Below are 23,383 nucleotides of genomic sequence, written 5' to 3'. Positions count from 1 at the left end.
CTACTAACATACATGGTCTAATGGGGTTTACAGATCCATCTACTAACATACCTGGTCTAATGGTGTTTACAGATCCATCTACTAACATACCTGGTCTAATGGTGTTTACAGATCCATCTACTAACATACCTGGTCTAATGGTGTTTACAGATCCATCTACTGCCTAACATACCTGGTCTAATGGTGTTTACAGATCCATCTACTGCCTAACATACCTGGTCTAATGGTGTTAACAGATCCATCTACTGCCTAACATACCTGGTCTAATGGTGTTTACAGATCCATCTACTAACATACCTGGTCTAATGGTGTTTACAGATCCATCTACTAACATACCTGGTCTAATGGTGTTTACAGATCCATCTACTAACATACCTGGTCTAATGGTGTTTACAGATCCATCTACTACCTAACATACCTGGTCTAATGGTGTTTACAGATCCATCTACTAACATACCTGGTCTAATGGTGTTAACAGATCCATCTACTAACATACCTGGTCTAATGGTGTTTACAGATCCATCTACTGCCTAACATACCTGGTCTAATGGTGTTTACAGATCCATCTACTAACATACCTGGTCTAATGGTGTTAAAAGATCCATCTACTAACATACCTGGTCTAATGGTGTTTACAGATCCATCTACTGCCTAACATACCTGGTCTAATGGTGTTTACAGATCCATCTACTAACATACCTGGTCTAATGGTGTTAACAGATCCATCTACTGCCTAACATACCTGGTCTAATGGTGTTTACAGATCCATCTACTGCCTAACATACCTGGTCTAATGGTGTTTACAGATCCATCTACTAACATACCTGGTCTAATGGTGTTTACAGATCCATCTACTGCCTAACATACCTGGTCTAATGGTGTTTACAGATCCATCTACTACCTAACATACCTGGTCTAATGGTGTTTACAGATCCATCTACTACCTAACATACCTGGTCTAATGGTGTTTACAGATCCATCTACTGCCTAACATACCTGGTCTAATGGTGTTTACAGATCCATCTACTAACATACCTGGTCTAATGGTGTTTACAGATCCATCTACTAACATACCTGGTCTAATGGTGTTTACAGATCCATCTACTAACATACCTGGTCTATTGGTGTTTACAGATCCATCTACTAACATACCTGGTCTAATGGTGTTTACAGATCCATCTACTAACATACCTGGTCTAATGGTGTTTACAGATCCATCTACTGCCTAACATACCTGGTCTAATGGTGTTTACAGATCCATCTACTGCCTAACATACCTGGTCTAATGGTGTTTACAGATCCATCTACTAACATACCTGGTCTAATGGTGTTTACAGATCCATCTACTAACATACCTGGTCTAATGGTGTTTACAGATCCATCTACTAACATACCTGGTCTAATGGTGTTTACAGATCCATCTACTGCCTAACATACCTGGTCTAATGGTGTTTACAGATCCATCTACTGCCTAACATACCTGGTCTAATGGTGTTTACAGATCCATCTACTGCCTAACATACCTGGTCTAATGGCCTTAACAGATCCATCTACTGCCTAACATACCTGGTCTAATGGTGTTTACAGATCCATCTACTGCCTAACATACGTGACAGTCCCCCTCTGGTGCGTTCAATCTTGGCATTATCCTGCAGGTTGCAAACCAACATAAAAAAATGCCTACATGATGTTCTGGTTGTGGATCATCGTTGCCCTCTGGTGGTTGAACTTGGTAGGTTCTCTGAAATGTCTGGTTGGCGATCGCCGTCGAGGCAGTAACTTAGGCAGGTGTTAACAACGCACACACTCTCATGAAATACATAATTAATTACATTTCTTCCAGAATGAGCGATGTTCTGTCACAAATTATGGTTATACGAGGACCTTGTTTATGGCTCTTTAACTTCCTGAGTGTCAAAGGAAAAGAAACTAAATGAAATTAAAGCATAAACAGTACACACACACACACACACACACACACACACACACACACACACACACACACACACACACACACACACACACACACACACACACACACACACACACACACACACACACACACACACACACACACACACACACACACACACACACACACACACACACACACACAAAAGATAGTTATCACACCAAAATCATCTGATTAGACTATAATCTATACACGTTCAAGGTTCTGGCAAAATTATTCTGTCATGGAATTGTCTAATGTCATATCTATGGTGTTTCTAATTTGTGGTTTGTTGCTTTGGGCCCTATCCAAAGTTGATAACTACATGATAAGTCTACAGCTGTAAGGCACCGTTTTCGGGCAGTCTACAGGGATGACCTATAGACCTCTGTAGAGAAACTGGTGAATACTGACTATAGATGTAGAGCAAAATGGCCCAGCGTACATTTTCAACTTTACGAATCCTGGTGTTTTGTTCGGACCCTTAAGTGATTGGAGCGTAAATCCTCATTCTGTTGCACGTGTACCAAGTATCTTGTTCAGAATGAGTCTGACATCATCAGTATGAATTGATGTTGACCTCAAGACATCTGTTAAGGGGACCTGTCCTTCTTACATCAGCTGATATCTCAAAGTGCTGTACAGAAACCCAGCCTAAAACCCCAAACAGCAAGCAAAGCAGATGTAGAAGCACGGTGGCTATGAAAAACTCCCTAGAAAGGCCAGAAACTAGAAAGAAACCTAGAGAGGAACCAGGTTCTGAGGGGTGGCCAATACTCTTCTGGCTGTGTCAGGTGGAGATTATAACAGAACATGATGTTCAAATGTTCATAAATGACCAGCAGTGTGAGATAATATAGGTGCGTTAGAGAGAGGGTCCAAAATAGCAGGTCTGGGACATGTAGCACGTCCAGTGAACAGATCAGGGTTCCATAGCATCAGGCAGAACAGTTGAAAGTGGAGCAGCAGCACAGCCAGGTGGACTGGGGACAGCAAAGAGTCATCAGGCCAGGTAGTCCTGAGGCATGGTCCTAGGGCTCAGATCCTATGAGAGAAGAGATAGAGAGATGGAGAGAAAGAAGAGAGAGAGAGAGCATACTTAAATTCACACAGGACACCGGATGAGACAGGAGAAGTACTCCAGATATAAAAGATTTACTTACTGACCCTAGCTCCCCGACATAAACTACTGCAGCAAAAATACTGGAGGCTGAGACAGGAGGGCTCAGGGGACACTGTGGCCCCATCCGATGATACCCCCGGACAGGGCCAAACAGGAAGGATATAACCCCACCCACTTTGCCTAAGCACAGCCCCCACACCACAAGAGGGATATCTTCAACCACTAACCTACTACCCTGAGAGAAGACCGAGTATATGCTTAGAAATCAATACTTACGTCTTCATCACCGGAGTTCTCTCATCATTCATTTGGTCTTCAATGAGTTCTGCTGATTTGACATCCAACTCAGTCATTGTGTTCATTAACTGATCGTCTTCGGTCTGCAGCATTTGGAGTAGAACTGCATGCATATTATCAAGTTGCGCGCTCCTGTTTTTAGATAACTCGTCAAATTGATCTAGTTTGGCGTGGACATCGTCATATTTAGTTTTGGCTAAATTGAGTTGTTCCTTTAGAAGATGATTTTGTTTTTGTAGAAGACAATTTTGTTGAACAGTTTGTGATTGTTCTTCCTCATAGGTTTTTGCAATTACATTTAATTTAGATGTTTTCATTTTTCAGCTTTTTTCATTAGTTTCCTGGTTCTCTCCCCCTGTCCCTTTATGTCTACCATTTCCTGCTCGTGCTTCAGCTGTGCACCGCGACGCCAATCTCGGATGGAAAGACATCAGGGCTAAACTGGAGAGAACCTTTACAAGGCCTGCGCCCAAGGTTGATTTTGGAGAGTGTTTGTCGCGATTTCTACTGTTTTTCCACGAATGGCATAGTTAGGGTTCGTATCACTGCTGAGGTCAGAGATCAATCCTTTTATGGGTGAGGGTTCACTAATTAGCAGGAGAGTGGGGACCACACCCTCCAATAACTTGCACATTATTTGAAAAATTGAGAGGGAAAATATTCCTATTTTTTCAAAGTTATGGGTTTGGAATTTGTTGGAAGCTGCAAAGATCATTAATGTCTATAAATAAAGATAAAAATTAACAAACACTACTGTATCTGTAATGTGGGAGTTGAACGTGAATTAATCTGCAAAAGCAAATTGAACGTAAATAATTATTTTTAAAAAACCTAAAAAACATTTACTGCCGATTCTTCACCCCAAGGGGTCACTGATGGCAGAACGTTGAACTCAAACGGAAGTACAACGGGCGGGACTTCCGTCATCCAAGACGGAGGAATTTCAACGTGACACAGGAAAAACAAAATGGCTGCTCTCCCTTTGTAAGCTGTAGCATCTCTTGCAAGCTAATCCTACTTTATAAACTTTCAAGCATAAACTATTTTATTAGTAATTGGCTTACATTAAAACCTTTCCAGCAATATTTTTTTGCAATGTTTTAACCGGCCGGCAAAGAAATACACAGAATAGTACTCCGTCTGGCCCAACGTGTCTATTTGTCAAATTTCTATAATTAGCTGGATCGTGTCCTAGCACTAGAAATGTGATCTGACCCGACCCTGACTATGTCAGAAAAACAACACGGAGACACACCTCCTTGTATTGTTTAAATGTCAACACACGCAACCAGTAATTCCTGTATACAACTCCCATGTTGTATAACATAACCTGGGGGCATTATGCAATCTGCATTTTCAAATGTATATAGGCTGAATCAAAATAAATGCCTCATTCTATCTTAGATTCCGAGAGCTGCTTTATGTTGTGTCATTGACTATCATTAAAAAGTGAAGACTGTTATATTATAAAATCAATTCTTTATGTGTTATTTATACTAATTATGAACCTTTAATGAACTGCTCATGTAACTTTAATTAACTAAAAAGTTGGGGCATCACGGGAACATGTTTTTTATAGAATGTCAATTTCCTGAATTATAAAACTCTTCAGATATTTTCTTATCTTATCAAAACAATCTCTTATTAATGAATTTTACCTCATCAGTCTCATTACTGAATGTCACAATTATTTAACTAACTTGACCAATCACAGAATTACATAAACACACACACACAAATAGGTTATACATTAGTTACTACATGATACAAAGAAACAGTCCAGAGTGGACGAAACTGATATGACGGCTTGGTAGTCAATGGAAAAGGGGGTGGGGACCGCGCAAGAGCGGGAAACTCATAGAGGATAACTACAATCATAGAAATTGCTAATACTTTGAACATGAACACCCGCTCATTCAAAAAAAAAATGTTTTGGCTCTCTGTGTGATCGCCGGTCTGTCTGTTGGATAGTCAGCAGACAGAGAGCCTCTGGTTTGTCCATCAGAGATCACCATCGTAGGTTATTAGAACGGATACTGTAGCGTTAGCGCCATCTAGTCGTCTTAACCATTCCAGACGTCCGGCTTACCGTGGGTCTCTTTGACACAGTTGCCAATCATTTCCACACGTAGCTACCGCTTCATGTTTTCTAATCTAATGTACATTTTGTCGGAAGTGGGTTTTATACTCTGTAGAAAAGGGGGCGTGTCGTGTCTGTGCTCACATGGGCGTGGCCACTGACTAATTCAACTCTATATGTAGACCCATACTCTCATCACATTTAATCTTTTCACAAATAGTTTCATATGTTCAAGTGTCCACGGACCATTCCAAATAATCGACCTGGCCCGGGTATCCTGGAAGGATATTGACCTCATCCCGTCAGTAGAGGACACCTGGTTATTCTTTAAAAATACCTTCCTCACCAACTTCAAAAATTTAGAACCAGGAACAGATATAGCCCTTGGTTCTCTCCAGACCTGACTGAACTTGACCAGCACAAAAACATCCTGTGGCGTTCTGCATTAGCATCGAATTGCCCCCGTGATATGCAACCTTCAGGGAAGTTCGGAATCAATATACACAGGCAGTTAGGAAATCCAAGGTTAGCTTTTTCAAGCAGAAATTTGCTTCCTGCAACACAAACTCAAAAAGGTACAAAAAGGGACGCTGTAAAGTCCATGGAGAATAAACCACCTCCTCCCAGCTGCCCACTGCACTGAGGATAGGAAACTACCGATAAATACAAAATAACTGATAATTTCAATAAGCATTTCTCTACGGCTGGCCATGCTTTCCACCTGGCTACCCCTACCCCGGTCAACAGCCCTGCACCCCCCACAGCAACTCACCCAAGCCTCCCCCATTTCTCCTTCTCCCAAATCCGGTCAGCTGTTGTTCTGAAAGAGCGGCAAAATCTGGAACCCTACAAATTGCCGGACTAGACAATCTGGACCATTTCTTTCTAAAATTATCTGCCAAAATTATTGCAACCCCTATTACTAGCTTGTTCAACCTCTCTTTCGTGTCGTCTGAGAGTCTCAAAGATTGGAAAGCAGCTGCGGTCATCCCCCTCTTCAAAGGGGGTGACACTCTTGACCCAAACTGCTACAGACCTATATCTATCCTACCCTGCCTTTCTAACGTCTTCGAAAGAAAGTTAACAAACAGATTACTGACCATTTCGAATACCACCGTACCTTCTCCGCTATGCAATCTGGTTTCAGAGCTGGTCATGGGTGCACCTCAGCCACGCTCAAGGTCCTAAACGATATCTTAACCGCCATCGATAAGCAACAATACTGTGCAGCCGTATTCATTGATCTGGCCAAGGCTTTCGACTCTGTCAATCACCACATCCTTATCGACAGACTCAACAGCCTTGGTTTCTCAAATGATTGCCTCACCTGGTTCACCAACTACTTCTCTGATAGAGTTCAGTGTGTCAAATCGGAGGGCCTGTTGTCCGAGCCTCTGGCAGTCTCTACAGGGGTATCACAGGGTTCAATTCTTGGGCCGACTCTCTTCTCTGTATACATCAATGATGTTGTTCTTGCTGCTGGTGAGTCTCTGATCCACCTCTACGCAGACGACACCATTCTGTATACTTCTGGCCCTTCTCTGGACACTGTGTTAACTACCCTCCAGCTTCAATGTCATTACAACTCTCCTTCCGTGGCCACCAACTGCTCTTAAACTCAAGTAAAACTAAATGCATGCTCTTCCACCGATCGCTGCCCGCACCTACCCGCCGTTCCAGCATCACTACTCTGGACGGTTCTGACTTAGAATATGTGGACAACTACAAATACCTAGGTGTTTGGTTAGACTGTAAATCAAATCAAATCAAAATCAAATCAAATGTATTTGTATAGACCTTCGTACATCAGCTGATATCTCAAAGTGCTGTACAGAAACCCAGCCGAGCACGGTGGCTAGGAAAAACTCCCTAGAAAGGCCAAAACCTAGGAAGAAACCTAGAGAGGAACCAGGCTATGTGGGGTGGCCAGTGGAGATTATAACAGAACATGGCCAAGATGTTCAAATGTTCATAAATGACCAGCATGGTCGAATAATAATAATCACAGGCAGAACAGTTTGAACTGGAGCAGCAGCATGGCCAGGTGGACTGGAGACAGCAAGGAGTCATGTAAACTCTCCTTCCAGACTCACATCAAACATCTCAGATCCAATTTTAAATCTAGAGTTGGATTCCTATTCCACAACAAATCATCCTTCACTCATGCATCAAACATACCCTTGCAAAACTGACCATCCTACCAATCCTCAACTTTGGCGATGTCATTTGCAAAATAGCCTGCAACAATCTACTCAGCAAATTGGATGCAGTCTATCACAGTGCCATCTGTTTTGTCACCAAAGCCCCGTATACTACCCTCCACTGCGACCTGTACTCTCTCGTTGGCTGGCCCTCGCTGCATACTCGTCGCCAAAGCCACTGGCTCCAGGTCATCTTCAAGTCTTTGCTAGGTAAAGCCCCACCTTATCTCAGCTCGCTGGTCACCATAGCAGCACCCACCCGTAGCACGCGTTCCAGCAGGTATGTCTCACTGGTCACCCCCAAAGCCAATTCCTCCTTTCCTCTCCTTCCAGTTCTCTGCTGCCAATGACTGGAACGAACTACAAAAATCACTGAAACTGGAGACACTTATCTCCCTCACTAACTTTAAGCACCAGCTGTCAGAGCAGATCACTGCACCTGTACATAGCCCATCTGTAAATAGCCCAACAACTACCTCATCCCCATACAGTATTTATCTTGCTCCTTTGCACCCCAGTATTTCTACTTTTCACATTCATCTACTGCACATCTACCATTCCAGTGTTTAATTGCTATATTGTATTTACTTCACCACCATGACCTATTTATTGCCTTACCTCCCTTATCTCACCTCATTTGCACACATTGTATATAGACTTGTTTTTCTACTATATTATTGACTGTATGTTTGTTTTACTCCATTTGTAACTCTGTGTCGTTGTATCTGTCGAACTGCTTTGCTTTATCTTGGCCAGGTCGCAGTTGTAAATGAGAACTTGTTCTCAACTTGCCTACCTGGTTAAATAAAGGTGTTCTCAACTAGCCTACCTGGTTAAATAAAGGTGTTCTCAACTTGCCTACCTGGTTAAATAAAGGTGAAATAAAAATAACATAAATAAATAAAACATTCTCAAAAATAGAAATATTGTTTAATTCTCCCATTTTGGTGATTAGGAGTTTTGGCAAGGAGAATTGATTTGTTCTCCATAGGCTCGCTCCCTCCCTACTGAGAATTTCTACCATTCATTTCTGACCATTTTTGTATGACCGTTTTTATGACCGGAATTTATGACCGTAAAACCTGATGTGGGCGAAGGGGGAGCCACGATATACACCCAAAAGGGCCACGTCGTGACAGTGACATCCAATGGACTTTGGTGGCCAAGATGTGTTGATATCTGTACTGATGCCCTAAACACCATGACAGGGAGACATAGTGGAGTGGTAGTGCATGTGCAAGCAGTTAGGTACACTGCAGTATCCACCGAGAGGCTCTTGGGTACACTGCAGTATCCACCGAGAGGCTCTTGGGTACACTGCAGTATCCACCGAGAGGCTCTTGGGTACACTGCAGTGTCCACCGAGAGGCTCTTGGGTACACTGCAGTATCCACCGAGAGGCTATTGGGTACACTGCAGTATCCACCGAGAGGCTCTTGGGTACACTGCAGTGTCCACCGAGAGGCTCTTGGGTACACTGCAGTATCCACCGAGAGGCTCTTGGGTACACTGCAGTGTCCACCGAGAGGCTCTTGCTGCCAATGGAATGCCTGACATCTTGAAAGACATTTTGGACACTACAGTGAAAATCGTACACTTTCTTAAAGCAAGGAACCTGAACTCTTGTGTATTTTCTGCACTATACAATGATATGGGCAGTGACATGTAACGCTTTTACAACATGCGCTGGTTCTCAAGGGGCAAAGAATTCAAGCCTTTTTGTTTCAATATGAACCCTTTTCTTTTACAGGTTAATATGTTTAGGCCTGGTCCCAGATCTGTGGTCTCCTACAGCCTGGTCCCAGATCTGTGGTCTCCTACAGCCTGGTCCCAGATCTGTGGTCTTCTACAGCCTGGTCCCAGATCTGGGGCCTCCTACAGCCTGGTCCCAGATCTGGGGTCTCCTACAGCCTGGTCCCAGATCTGTAGTCTCCTACAGCCTGGTCCCAGATCTGTGGTCTCCTACAGCCTGGTCCCAGATCTGTGGTCTCCTACAGCCTGGTCCCAGATCTGTGGTCTCCTACAGCCTGGTCCCAGATCTGTAGTCTCCTACAGCCTGGTCCCAGATCTGTGGTCACCCCACAGCCTGGTCCCAGATCTGTGGTCTCCCCACAGCCTGGTCCCAGATCTGTGGTCTTCTACAGCCTGGTCCCAGATCTGTGGTCTTCTACAGCCTACATTGACACTTTAAAAAAAAATTGAGAGACGAGTTTAAAGTTTTCTTTACTGACCTTTACTGACCAACATTTTCACTTGTCTGACCGCTTGCATGATGATGAGTTTCTCAAGACTAGTCTATCTGGGTCATTCTCACCTGAATGATCTGAATCTACGATTACAGGGACTATATTCAATGTGCGGGACAAAATTGAGGCTAAGATTAAGCAGTTGGAGCTCTTTTCTGTTTGCTTTAACTGTCACGTTCTGACCTTTATTTCCTTTGTTTTGTATTCATTATTTAGTACGGTCAGGGCATGAGTTGGGTGGGCAGTCTATGTTTGATTTTCTATGATTTGGGGATTTCTATGTTTCGGCCTAGTATGGTTCTCAATCAGAGGCAGTTGTCATTAGTTGTCTCTGATTGAGAATCATAAATAATATAATAATAATAATAATATATGCCATTTAGCAGACGCTTTTATCCAAAGCGACTTACAGTCATTAGGTAGCCTGGGTTGCACTGTTTGTTTGTGGGTGATTGTCTATGCTAGTGGCTTGTGTCAGCACAGGTCTCATTTATATCTTCACGGTCGTTATTGGTTTATTGTTTTTGTATGTACTGTTCAGTATTTTCTTTAATGAAATATTCACTATGAACACATACCACGCTGCATTTTGGTCCTGTGATCCTTCTCGACTCTCCTCTTCAGATGAAGAGGAGGAAGATCGTGACATTAACAAGAATAACACACAGGTCTTTCCATCATTGTATGATTTTTTGTGTGTAAATGAACTCAAGCTTACGGACAATGTCAAATGTGATATAGCAAAGCACCTGAGGGAGTTGGTTGCCCAATTACGCAGGTAGTTTCCCGAAACAGATGACACAAACAACTGGATTCATTAACCCTTTCATGCCCTGCCTCTAGTCCACCTACTTATATCTGAACAAGAGAGCCTCATCGAAATAGCAACAAGCGACAGATTGACAGATTTCTGGATTGGCCTGCGCTCAGAGTATCCTGCCTTGGCAAATCACGCTGTTAAGACACTGATGCCCTTTGCAACCATGTACCTATGTGTGACTTGATTCTCGGCCCTCACTAGCATGAAAACTAAATACAGGAACAGCCTGTGTGGAAAATGATTTAAGACTGAAACTCTCTCCAATAGAACCCAACATTGCAGAGTTATGTGCATCCTTTCAAGCACACCCTTCTCATTAACCTGTGGTGAGTTATTCACCATTTCCAATTGAACAAATACGTTTTTATACGTAAGATGATTAAATAAAGAGCTAAATTATTGATTATTATTATATTATTATTTGTGCCCTGGTCCTATACTTTCTACGAGTCGGGTTGTGACAAAAACTCGCACTCAGTCTTATGTTTAATAAATGTATTGCATTGTATCTTATAGTGTGTGTGTGGCAGGCTTACAACTTGTTTTTCAACCGCTCCACAAATGTCTTGTTAACAAACTATAGTTTTGGCAAGTCGGGTTAGGACATCTACTTTGTGCATGATGCAAGTAATATTTCCAACAATTGTTAACAGACAGATTATTTCACTTATAATTCACCTTATCACAATTCCAGTGGGTCAGAAGTTTACATACATTAAATTGACTGTGCCTTTAAACAGCTCGGAAAATTCCAGAGAATTATGTAATGGCTTTAGAAGCTTCTGGTAGGTTAATTGACATCATTTGAGTCAATTGGAAGTGTACCTGTAGATGTATTTCAAGGCCTACCTTCAAACTCAGGGCCTCTTTGCTTGACAACATGGGAAAATCAAAAGAAATCAGACAAGACCTCAAAAATACATTTGAAGACCTCCACAAGTCTGGTTCATTCTTGGGAGCAATTTCCTAACGCCTGAAGGTACCACGTTCATCTGTACAAACAATAGTACGCAAGTAGAAACACCATGGGACCACTCTGTCCTCTACGACCCACGCCTACTCAGAGAGACCAGCAGTCTGTCACCGCTAACCCAGCTATTCTCCTCTGCTGCTAAGAAGGGGACTCTTCTGAAAATATCAGAAGGACTTTATGATTCTTTTGTCGCCCTCTCTGCGGGTTGTCTATTTTGCCATTATATACGTCTGAAGAGGATCTATGTCTTCCCTGTGTTTTGACATTAAAGGACTCTGTATTTGTTAAACCGCTTTTGGGTCCTCACTCACGTGCATAACAGGGAAGCTTGTGGAAGACTACCTGAAACGTTTGACCCAAGTTAAACAATTTAAAGGCAATGAAACGGAATACCAATTGAGTGTATGTAAACTTCTGACCCACTGGAAATGTGATGAAATAAATAAAAGCTGAAATACGTCATTCTCTCAACTATTATTCTGACATTTCACATTCTTACAATAAAGTGGTGATCCTATCTGACCTAAGACAGGGAATTTTTACTAGGATTAAATGTCAGGAATTGTCAAAAAAAGAGAAGTGTTGAAAAGTATTTGGCTAAGGTGCATGCAAACTTCCGACTTCAACTGTACATGTATGTGTGTGTGTCCGTGTGTTTGCACGAGTGCGTTTGAATGCGGGTGCACCTGCCTCAGGCAAATAGGCATGGGATGTAACAGTTTTGCCCCTCAGTGTCATTCAAACCTACCTTTTCATTTTGTTGTGTTTATTATTATTATTATAAACGTTTTTTAAATATATATACTATTTTTTACTTTTAGCCCTTTTTCTCCCCAATTGGCAGTTACTGTCTTGTCTCATTCCTGCAACACCCATATGGACTTGGGAGAGGCCACATCCCTGTCGGCCAAACCATCCCCTAACCCGGACAACGCTGGGTCAGTTGTGTGGCGCCCCATGGGTCTCCGGTCGCGACCGGCTGCAACAGAGTCTGGACATGAACCAGGATCTCTAGTGGCACAGCTAGCAACTGCCTGGACATGAACCAGGATCTCTAGTGGCACAGCTAGCAACTGCCTGGACATGAACCAGGATCTCTAGTGGCACAGCTAGCAACTGCCTGGACATGAACCAGGATCTCTAGTGGCACAGCTAGCAACTGCGATGCAGTGCCTTAGGCAACAGCGCCACTCGGAAGCTCCCACTTGTCTCCAGTTTCATATCCTAACCCCCTCTTCCTGGCCTGGAGGTAACACTCTCATCCTGGCCTGGAGGTAACACTCTCATCCTGGCCTGGAGGTAACACTCTCATCCTGGCCTGGAGGTAACACTCTGATCCTGGCCTGGAGGTTACACTCTCATCCTGGGGGTGACACTCTCATCCTGGCCTGGAGGTAACACTCTCATCCTGGCCTGGTGGTAACACTCTCATCCTGGAGGTGCCACTCTCATCCTGGAGGTAACACTCTCATCCTGGAGGTGCCACTCTCATCCTGGAGGTAACACTCTCATCCTGGAGGTAACACTCTCATCCTGGAGGTAACACTCTCATCCTGGAGGTGCCACTCTCATCCTGGAGGTAACACTCTCATCCTGGAGGTAACACTCTCATCCTGGAGGTAACACTCTCATCCTGGAGGTAACACTCTCATCCTGGCCTGGTGGTAACACTCTCATCCTGGAGGTGCCACTCTCATCCTGGGGGTAACACTCTCATCCTGGCCTGGTGGTAACACTCTCATCCTGGAGGTGCCACTCTCATCCTGGAGGTGCCACTCTCATCCTGGAGGTAACACTCTCATCCTGGAGGTAACACTCTCATCCTGGAGGTAACACTCTCATCCTGGCCTGGTCGTAACACTCTCATCCTGGAGGTGCCACTCTCATCCTGGAGGTAACACTCTCATCCTGGAGGTAACACTCTCATCCTGGAGGTAACACTCTCATCCTGGGGGTAACACTCTCATCCTGGAGGTACCACTCTCGTCCTGGCCTGGTGGTAACACTCTCATCCTGGAGGTGCCACTCTCATCCTGGAGGTAACACTCTCATCCTGGAGGTAACACTCTCATCCTGGGGGTAACACTCTCATCCTGGAGGTACCACTCTCATCCTGGAGGTAACACTCTGATCTATTGTCTATTAATGTTCTGTATCATGTTTAATGTTTTTTTGTGAAACCCCAGGAAGAGTAGCTGCTGCTTTCTCAACAACTAATGGGGATCCTAGTAAATTACCAAAAAACTATGGACCACCTCTTCTCCAAGGACCCACTGACGAAACGGTTCTAGTACTTTATGGAGCAGACTGGAACAAGTCAACTGGGACTAGTCAACTGTGACAATTGAACTGGGACAAGTCAACTGGGACAAGTCAACTGGGACAAGTCAACTAGAACAAGTCAACTGGGACAAATACGTTGCAGCTCAACTGGGACAAGTCAACTGGGACAAGTCAACTGGGACAAGTCAACTGGGACAAATACGTTGCAGCTCAACTGGGAAGTTGAAACAGTTTAAAAGCACATTGAATCGATTCCATGTGGACAATTATATGATGTGTTTATTTGGCTGTCAACTTACTGTATGTGTTTCAAAATGCAAGTTTATTTTTGCAATAAATGTAAGTAATAAATGAGGTAATTTGTTAGCCTTAAATTTAAAAAGATGCTTTTGGAATGAATTATCTGAGAATTTCCAAGTCTATCACATACCTCTATCTCAACCTTAAGCTTTCACTTTCAGTATGAATAGACGGCTAGACCACAGAACACCTTCTTGCTGTGCATGTGGGTAGTATGGAAGGGGGGAGATGATGTTAAGGTGGTTTATATAGAGAGGAGAAACCTGCAGTCTCTCTAATCATCTAGATCTCTGCCAGTCCGCCACCATGTACCTGAACCTCCTCATCCTCCTCCAACTCCTTTCCTCTGCTGGTGAGTTGATCTATTCTATACATTATATATCTACGAAGAACCAGCTAGTAAAGAAGGTATAGCTGATTATTCTCTATATAAGAACCAGCTAGTAAAGAAGGTACAGCTGATTATTCTCTATATAAGAACCAGCTAGTAAAGAAGGTATAGCTGATTATTCTCTATATAAGAACCAGCTAGTAAAGAAGGTATAGCTGATTATTCCCTAAAAATATTCACTTGGTAGCAGACAGTAAAGAAGGTAGCTAATTGTTAACCAAATTGAACACAAATTATGTTGTTGTTGTTTTGGTCGTTGTGTGTCCCAGAAGCCATAGTTAACATGGTATCCTCTTTCCTCCTCCTTCCAAGGAGCCTCTGAGAGTGGTATTGTGGGTGGTAAGATAGCTAAGCCCCACTCAAGGCCCTATATGGTCTCTCTGCAACACAGAGGACACCATGTTTGTGGAGGAATGCTCATCCGGGAGGACTTTGTCCTGACTTCAGCACACTGCTTAAGGAAGTGAGTTTTTCTTTGTTGTAGACAACAAATGAATCCAGATGCAGTTGGTATTGTTGCATCTTGTTAGGCCTCTTGAGGAATTCTTCTATTTCATTCTATGTCTTGCGACCCGTTTTGATGATCTGTTAGTGCTTATCCTTTAACGGTGGTGCTTGGAGCCGACGACTTAAAGAAGTGGAAGAAGAGTTGTCAGAAGATTCAGGTGTCCCATTACCATCGGCATCCATTACATGAGAATGCAACGCAGATCAGTTATGAGGTCATGCTACTGAAGGTAATCTACATGAGAATGCAACACAGATCAGTTATGACGTCATGCTACTGAAGGTAATCTACATGAGATCAGTTATGACGTCATGCTACTGAAGGTAATCTACATGAGATCAGTTATGACGTCATGCTACTGAAGGTAATCTACATGAGATCAGTTATGAGGTCATGCTACTGAAGGTAATCTACATGAGATCAGTTATGACGTCATGCTACTGAAGGTAATCTACATGAGAATGCAATGCAGATCAGTTATGACGTCATGCTACTGAAGGTAATCTACATGAGAATGCAACGCAGATCAGTTATGAGGTCATGCTACTGAAGGTAATCTACATGAGAATGCAATGCAGATCAGTTATGACGTCATGCTACTGAAGGTAATCTACATGAGATCAGTTATGACGTCATGCTACTGAAGGTAATCTACATGAGAATGCAACGCAGATCAGTTATGACGTCATGCTACTGAAGGTAATCTACATGAGAATGCAATGCAGATCAGTTATGACGTCATGCTACTGAAGGTAATCTACATGAGATCAGTTATGAGGTCATGCTACTGAAGGTAATCTACATGAGATCAGTTATGACGTCATGCTACTGAAGGTAATCTACATGAGAATGCAACGCAGATCAGTTATGACGTCATGCTACTGAAGGTAATCTACATGAGAATGCAACGCAGATCAGTTATGACGCCATGCTACTGAAGGTAATCTACATCAGATCAGTTATGAGGTCATGCTACTGAAGGTAATCTACATCAGATCAGTTATGACGTCATGCTACTGAAGGTAATCTACATGAGAATGCAACGCAGATCAGTTATGACGTCATGCTACTGAAGGTAATCTACATCAGATCAGTTATGATGTCATGCTACTGAAGGTAATCTACATGAGAATGCAACGCAGATCAGTTATGACGTCATGCTACTGAAGGTAATCTACATCAGATCAGTTATGAGGTCATGCTACTGAAGGTAATCTACATGAGATCAGTTATGACTTCATGCTACTGAAGGTAATCTACATCAGATCAGTTATGACGTCATGCTACTGAAGGTAATCTACATCAGATCAGTTATGACGTCATGCTACTGAAGGTAATCTTCAAGACACCTCTAATGTCTCCTTTCTACAGTATATAGTACTTATTTCGTATGAACTTTAATTGAATGCAGGGCCTTATAAGAAAGGCATTCAATTGATACTGATTATTGATACTGATTATTGATACTGATTATTGATACTGATTATTACTGATTATTGATACTGATTATTGATACTGATTATTGATACTGATTATTGATACTGATTATCTTCACTGACATGACTATTTATATTTATATATTTATAATCTCATCTTATTTTATTTTTATTTCCTCTTATAGTTAAGGACCACAGCTCGTCTAACCGAGTATGTGAAGGTCATTGGACTCCCAAAGGAGGATGAACATCTCCCAGCATCCCCCAAATGCTCCGTAGCTGGTTGGGGCAAGACTACCTGGACCAACAACCAGGGTTCTGGCGTTTTGATGGAAGTGGCGGTGACGGTGGAGGATGGCTCTGAATGCAAGAAGGTGTGGCAGAAATACTTTGATAAAAAACAAATGATGTGCACTCGTACTACCGGAGGGAAAGGATTTTGTCAGGTAACTAAATTAAATTTGGATCAAATGATTATAGTAATAGTAGAAACAGAGGACAACCAGTACAGGTTTTAGTTCATCAGATAAGCAGTGTTTATTTATCTGTAACATTACTGCACTGAAACACTAAAACAGCCTTTGAAGTGTTCACTTATTCTCCTTTCACAATCTCACTTCTGTCTCTTCTCTAATTCCTGTTGTTCTGTGTTCCAGGGAGATTCAGGGGGACCTCTTATCTGTAACAACAAGGCACAGGGTATCGTTGCTTTTAATTATCCTGAGAGATGTGATGATTCCCGATATCCTCATGTGTTCATGAAAATCCCTTTCTTTCTGCCCTGGATTAAAGAGGTGTTGCACAGATATGATGCCAACATGTCTTTAAACAAGCAGGAATAAAGGACTAGGAAGGACATTGATTATAGTGTACTGACATAATGGTTATAGTGTACTAACATAATGGTATCTATTCCTAGGAAGGACATTGATTATAGTGTACTGACATAATGGTATCTATTCCTAGGAAGGACATTGATTATAGTGTACTAACATAATGGTTATAGTGTACTAACATAATGGTATCTATTCCTAGGAAGGACATTGATTATAGTGTACTGACATAATGGTATCTATTCCTAGGAAGGACATTGATTATAGTGTACTGACATAATGGTTATAGTGTACTAACATAATGGTTATAGTGTACTAACATAATGGTATCTATTCCTAGGAAGGACATTGATTATAGTGTACTAACATAATGGTATCTATTCCTAGGAAGGACATTGATTATAGTGTACTGACATAATGGTATCTATTCCTAGGAAGGACATTGATTATAGTGTACTGACATAATGGTATCTATTCCTAGGAAGGACATTGATTATAGTGTACTAACATAATGGTATCTATTCCTAGGAAGGACATTGATTATAGTGTACTAACATAATGGTATCTATTCCTAGGAAGGACATTGATTATAGTGTACTAACATAATGGTATCTATTCCTAGGAAGGACATTGATTATAGTGTACTAACATAATGGTATCTATTCCTAGGAAGGACATTGATTATAGTGTACTAACATAATGGTATCTATTCCTAGGAAGGACATTGATTATAGTGTACTGACATAATGGTTATAGTGTACTAACATAATGGTATCTATTCCTAGGAAGGACATTGATTATAGTGTACTAACATAATGGTATCTATTCCTAGGAAGGACATTGATTATAGTGTACTAACATAATGGTTATAGTGTACTAACATAATGGTATCTATTCCTAGGAAGGACATTGATTATAGTGTACTAACATAATGGTATCTATTCCTAGGAAGGACATTGATTATAGTGTACTGACATAATGGTATCTATTCCTAGGAATTACATTGATTATAGTGTACTAACATAATGGTATCTATTCCTAGGAAGTACATTGATTATAGTGTACTAACATAATGGTATCTATTCCTGCACAAATACACTTCTCATCATGCCCTGGATAGAGGACAAGTTTCTGATAAAGCTAAACCTTCACCCGTTCATAGTTGTTAGAGAGAGAAAGAGAGACAGAGAGGGAGTGTGTGTGTGTGTGTGTGTGTGTGTGTGTGTGTGTGTGTGCGTGCGTGCGTGTGTGCGTGTGTGTGCAGGCTCCGTGCAGTGTCGTAGTGCAGGCTTTTGAAGGGTATTGTGGCTCTTACTAATTCAACAACATGTGATGATCCTAAGTACCCCCCGTGTTAACAATAACAATCATTTGTTCGTCCTGGATTTGAAGAGGTGATCGTGGATACTGACAAAATGTCACAAAAAAATGTCACAGTTCTAGAATGAATTAATAGATACATTTTAACATGTTGTGTTCTAATACAAATGACTGTATTTCTGCATAGTACACCTTGTCTGTTGTACACCTGTATACCTTAAGAAACAGGAAATACATTTCTCAACAGATTTTTATTTTGTTTACATTTGAAACTGTATCATTCAGATCGGCACAGCTTTCCAGTGCTGCCCCCAAATCACTGCTTTTCACTGTAGTTAGAACGTGAATTATTAAATCAAACTTTTTCCAAAGATAAATCTTTACTGTGTCGTATTTTACATGTTGAAAGGATATCATATTTGGTAACTCTTTACAATAAGGTTACATTACTTGTCCTAAAGTAAATAAAGTAATGCAAGCGATTAGAAGTAATTAGACATTTTGGCAAACCTTTGTCAACATCTTTTTTTCCACAGTTAATAATAGACTCATCATTACTAGGTTAGATATAATCAACAAATTGTGGCTAACATTATTATAAATAGTTTGTTTATCAAATCAAATAAATCTTTATTCAAAATTGCAATACACTTTACAGTAAAAATCTACAAGAAAAGGACAAGCTAGAAGAATAAAGGAGGATCAAACAGAATTATTAGACTGTGGCATTAAGACCAGGCACCACCCTCATGAGGTAATGTTTCCCCCTTAATCGTATAACAATCAGCTTTTACCAGTTGAATTTATGTTACTTTTTAATAATACTATGGATCAACCGTATCATCGTATCTCATTATTGATAGGTAGATGCAAACGGTGCCTGGCCTTCAGCTAGCAAAGAACAGCCTGAGATGCCTGGCCTACAGCTGGCCTACAGCTGGCCTACAGCTGGCCTTCAGCTGGCCTTCAGCTGGCCAAGAACAGCCTGAGATGCCTGGCCTACAGCTGGCCTACAGCTGGCCTTCAGCTGGCCAAGAACAGCCTGAGATGCCTGGCCTACAGCTGGCCTACAGCTGGCCTACAGCTGGCCTTCAGCTGGCCAAGAACAGCCTGAGATGCCTGGCCTTCAGCTGGCCTTCAGCTGGCCAAGAACAACCTGTGGTGCCTGGCCTTCAGCTGGCCAAGAACAACCTGTGGTGCCTGTCCTTCAGCTGGCCAAGAACAACCTGTGGTGCCTGGCCTACAGCTGGCCAAGAACAACCTGTGGTGCCTGTCCTTCAGCTGGCCAAGAACAACCTGTGGTGCCTGGCCTACAGCTGGCCTTCAGCTGGCCAAGAACAACCTGTGGTGCCTGTCCTTCAGCTGGCCAAGAACAACCTGTGGTGCCTGTCCTTCAGCTGGCCAAGAACAACCTGTGGTGCCTGTCCTTCAGCTGGCCAAGAACAACCTGTGGTGCCTGGCCTACAGCTGGCCTTCAGCTGGCCAAGAACAACCTGTGGTGCCTGTCCTTCAGCTGGCCAAGAACAACCTGTGGTGCCTGTCCTTCAGCTGGCCAAGAACAACCTGTGGTGCCTGTCCTTCAGCTGGCCCAGAACAACCTGTGGTGCCTGTCCTACAGCTGGCCAAGAACAACCTGAGGTGCCTGGCCTTCAGCTGGCCTTCAGCTAGCCAAGAACAACCTGTGGTGCCTGGCCTACAGCTGGCCTTCAGCTGGCCAAGAACAACCTGTGGTGCCTGGCCTACAGCTGGCCTTCAGCTGGCCCAGAACAACCTGTGGTGCCTGTCCTTCAGCTGGCCTTCAGCTGGCCAAGAACATCCTGAGGTGCCTGTCCTTCAGCTGGCCTTCAGCTGGCCAAGAACATCCTGAGGTGCCTGGCCTTCAGCTGGCCCAGAACAGCCTGAGGTGCCTGTCCTTCAGGTGGCCTTCAGCTGGCCACGAACAGCCTGAGGTGCCTGTCCTTCAGCTGGCCTTCAGCTGGCCCAGAACAGCCTGAGGTGCCTGTCCTTCAGCTGGCCTTCAGCTGGCCAAGAACATCCTGTGGTGCCTGTCCTTCAGCTGGCCTTCAGCTGGCCACGAACAGCCTGAGGTGCCTGTCCTTCAGCTGGCCTTCAGCTGGCCAAGAACATCCTGTGGTGCCTGTCCTTCAGCTGGCCTTCAGCTGGCCAAGAACAGCCTGAGGTGCCTGGCCTACAGCTGGCCTTCAGCTGGCCAAGAACATCCTGAGGTGCCTGGCCTTCAGCTGGCCAAGAACATCCTGAGGTGCCTGGCCTTCAGCTGGCCAAGAACAGCCTGAGGTGCCTGGCCTTCAGCTGGCCTTCAGCTAGCCAAGAACAACCTGTGGTGCCTGGCCTACAGCTGGCCTTCAGCTAGCCAAGAACAACCTGTGGTGCCTGGCCTACAGCTGGCCTTCAGCTGGCCAAGAACAACCTGTGGTGCCTGGCCTTCAGCTGGCCAAGAACATCCTGAGGTGCCTGGCCTACAGCTGGCCTTCAGCTAGCCAAGAACAACCTGTGGTGCCTGGCCTTCAGCTGGCCTTCAGCTGGCCAAGAACAACCTGTGGTGCCTGGCCTTCAGCTGGCCTTCAGCTGGCCAAGAACAGCCTGAGGTGCCTGGCCTTCAGCTAGCCAAGAACAGCCTGAGGTGCCTGGCCTTCAGCTGGCCTTCAGCTGGCCAAGAACAGCCTGAGGTGCCTGGCCTTCAGCTGGCCTTCAGCTGGCCAAGAACAGCCTGAGATGCCTGGCCTTCAGCTGGCCAAGAACAGCCTGAGGTGCCTGGCCTTCAGCTGGCCAAGAACATCCTGTGGTGCCTGTCCTTCAGCTGGCCTTCAGCTGGCCAAGTGCCGCTTATTTGTTTCCATTACAAAGTACAGTATGCATTTGGGCTGTTGCCCCTTTAAAGTAACTATCCAGTGTAAATCGTACATATTCTGTTACCTCATACCGGAATACTGTTGTTGACTCTTCCAATACTCGGAATTGTGGCCAAATCATAAATGGGAGAGTTATAAAAATATTTTTTAACAACAACGTCAAACTTTGTAGACCCACACCCTTCTGTTTCTGTACAGACCCACACCATTCTGTTTCTGTACAGACCCACACCATTCTGTTTATCGACAGACCCACACCATTCTGTTTCTGTACAGACCCACACCATTCTGTTTCTGTACAGACCCACACCATTCTGTTTCTGTACAGACCCACACCATTCTGTTTCTGTACAGACCCACACCATTCTGTTTCTGTACAGACCCACACCATTCTGTTTCTGTACAGACCCACACCATTCTGTTTCTGTACAGACCCACACCATTCTGTTTCTGTACAGACCCACACCATTCTGTTTCTGTACAGACCCACACCATTCTGTTTATCGACAGACCCACACCATTCTGTTTCTGTACAGACCCACACCATTCTGTTTCTGTACAGACCCACACCATTCTGTTTCTGTACAGACCCACACCATTCTGTTTCTGTACAGACCCACACCATTCCAACACAGAAAACAAACCTAATGACAGTCTTTTTTTATTTTTTTTTAAAGGAAAATATTTCCCTCATATTTTTTAATAATAATCGGTCACATTTGATAAAAATCTGACAGTTACTTTACGAGTTCTGAAGCGTAGTCTAAAGCTTTGGCACTGGCGATTAGACCGCCCCCAATCGCAGTGCCAACGCCAGGAACAAAGGAACAAATAGTCCCAACTCCATCCAACATTTTGGAGACATTATTTTGAGGAGTTGGATTATCGGTACTCTGATTGGCGTTTTTGTTTTTCTCCATGTATTCTCCTATTTCCTTTTTTCGTTACGTCCTTCAGCTCCTGAAATGTAATAATGAAAACAAATTAACAAGTAGAAAACGTAGATTTTAAGTAAAAATGTGTGTGCCTGCTTCAACCATCTTATTAAACAAAATCCATGATTGTAGTATTTATAAAAATAATACTATTTTAATTCTGAACATTTAAAGTGTTTTGGTGTTTCTATCGTAATCCTTTAAAGGATAGGACCCTTTTCCCCCCACAATTTTCGCATAAAATGTCATTCCCAAATCTAACTGCCTGTAACTCAGGCCCTGAAGCAAGGATATGCATATTCTTGGTACCATTTGAAAGAAAACACTTTGAAGTTTGTGGAAATGTGAAAGGAATGTAGTAGAATATAACACAATAAATCTGGTAGAAGATAATACAAAAGAAAGAAAACTATAATAATAATATAATATATAATAATAATAATATATGCCATTTAGCAGACGCTTTTATCCAAAGCGACTTACAGTCATGTGTGCATACATTCTACGTATGGGTGGTCCCGGGAATCGAACCCACTACCCTGGCGTCACAAGCGCCATGCTCTACCAACTGAGCTACAGAAGGACCAGCTACAAAACAACCGTTATTTTGAATAAGTTAAAGAGCCGTACAATTTGAAACGCTATATCTAAATGTGTTATGGTTCTTGTCCTGCTGGAAGACCCATAACCTACAAACGGAGACCCATTTTTTGTTTGACAGCGGTTGAACATTGCCCTCCAAAACACCTTAATAATCTACTGATTTCATAATGTCTTGCACACCTTCTGTCTAAGGACTGAGCTGCTACAGGGCCA

At 43.0% G+C, this 23,383-nt stretch overlaps 2 protein-coding genes across 2 annotated transcripts in view; one reads left to right on the top strand and one right to left on the bottom strand.

Annotated features, from left to right (window-relative positions):
* The first annotated feature begins 14,497 nt into the window (after positions 1-14,497).
* Positions 14,498-19,245, top strand: LOC124043027 (granzyme B-like). Its single transcript, XM_046361213.1, has 5 exons — positions 14,498-14,626; positions 14,978-15,128; positions 15,258-15,402; positions 16,795-17,055; positions 17,266-19,245. Exons 1-5 carry the CDS (start codon positions 14,581-14,583, stop codon positions 17,449-17,451), a joined length of 789 nt encoding a protein of 262 aa, XP_046217169.1. The 5' UTR covers positions 14,498-14,580; the 3' UTR covers positions 17,452-19,245.
* A 3,046-nt stretch (positions 19,246-22,291) lies between these two features.
* The window catches only part of LOC124043026 (guanylate-binding protein 1-like), a 5,550-nt gene continuing 4,458 nt past the window's right edge, over positions 22,292-23,383 (bottom strand). Inside the window, exon 4 of the mRNA XM_046361212.1 lies at positions 22,292-22,592. Within this exon, the coding sequence (XP_046217168.1) occupies positions 22,515-22,592 (78 nt within the window). The 3' untranslated portion in view covers positions 22,292-22,514. The remainder of the gene's footprint in view (positions 22,593-23,383) is intronic.

Source organism: Oncorhynchus gorbuscha, linkage group LG09 (genome assembly GCF_021184085.1).
Source record: "Oncorhynchus gorbuscha isolate QuinsamMale2020 ecotype Even-year linkage group LG09, OgorEven_v1.0, whole genome shotgun sequence".
NCBI classification, from domain to species: Eukaryota; Metazoa; Chordata; class Actinopteri; order Salmoniformes; family Salmonidae; genus Oncorhynchus; species Oncorhynchus gorbuscha.
The sequence above is the reverse complement of the archived record's forward strand: the minus strand, read 5'-3'. Positions and strand labels throughout refer to the sequence as shown.

Excerpts from the sequence above, each read along its gene's own strand:
- LOC124043027 (XM_046361213.1), top strand. The coding sequence starts at position 14,581 with ATGTACCTGAACCTCCTCATCCTCCTCCAACTCCTTTCCTCTGCTG. Across the intron at positions 15,403-16,794 it reads ATGAGGTCATGCTACTGAAG|TTAAGGACCACAGCTCGTCT; the intron begins GTAATCTACATG and ends TTCCTCTTATAG. Across the intron at positions 17,056-17,265 it reads GAGGGAAAGGATTTTGTCAG|GGAGATTCAGGGGGACCTCT; the intron begins GTAACTAAATTA and ends TCTGTGTTCCAG.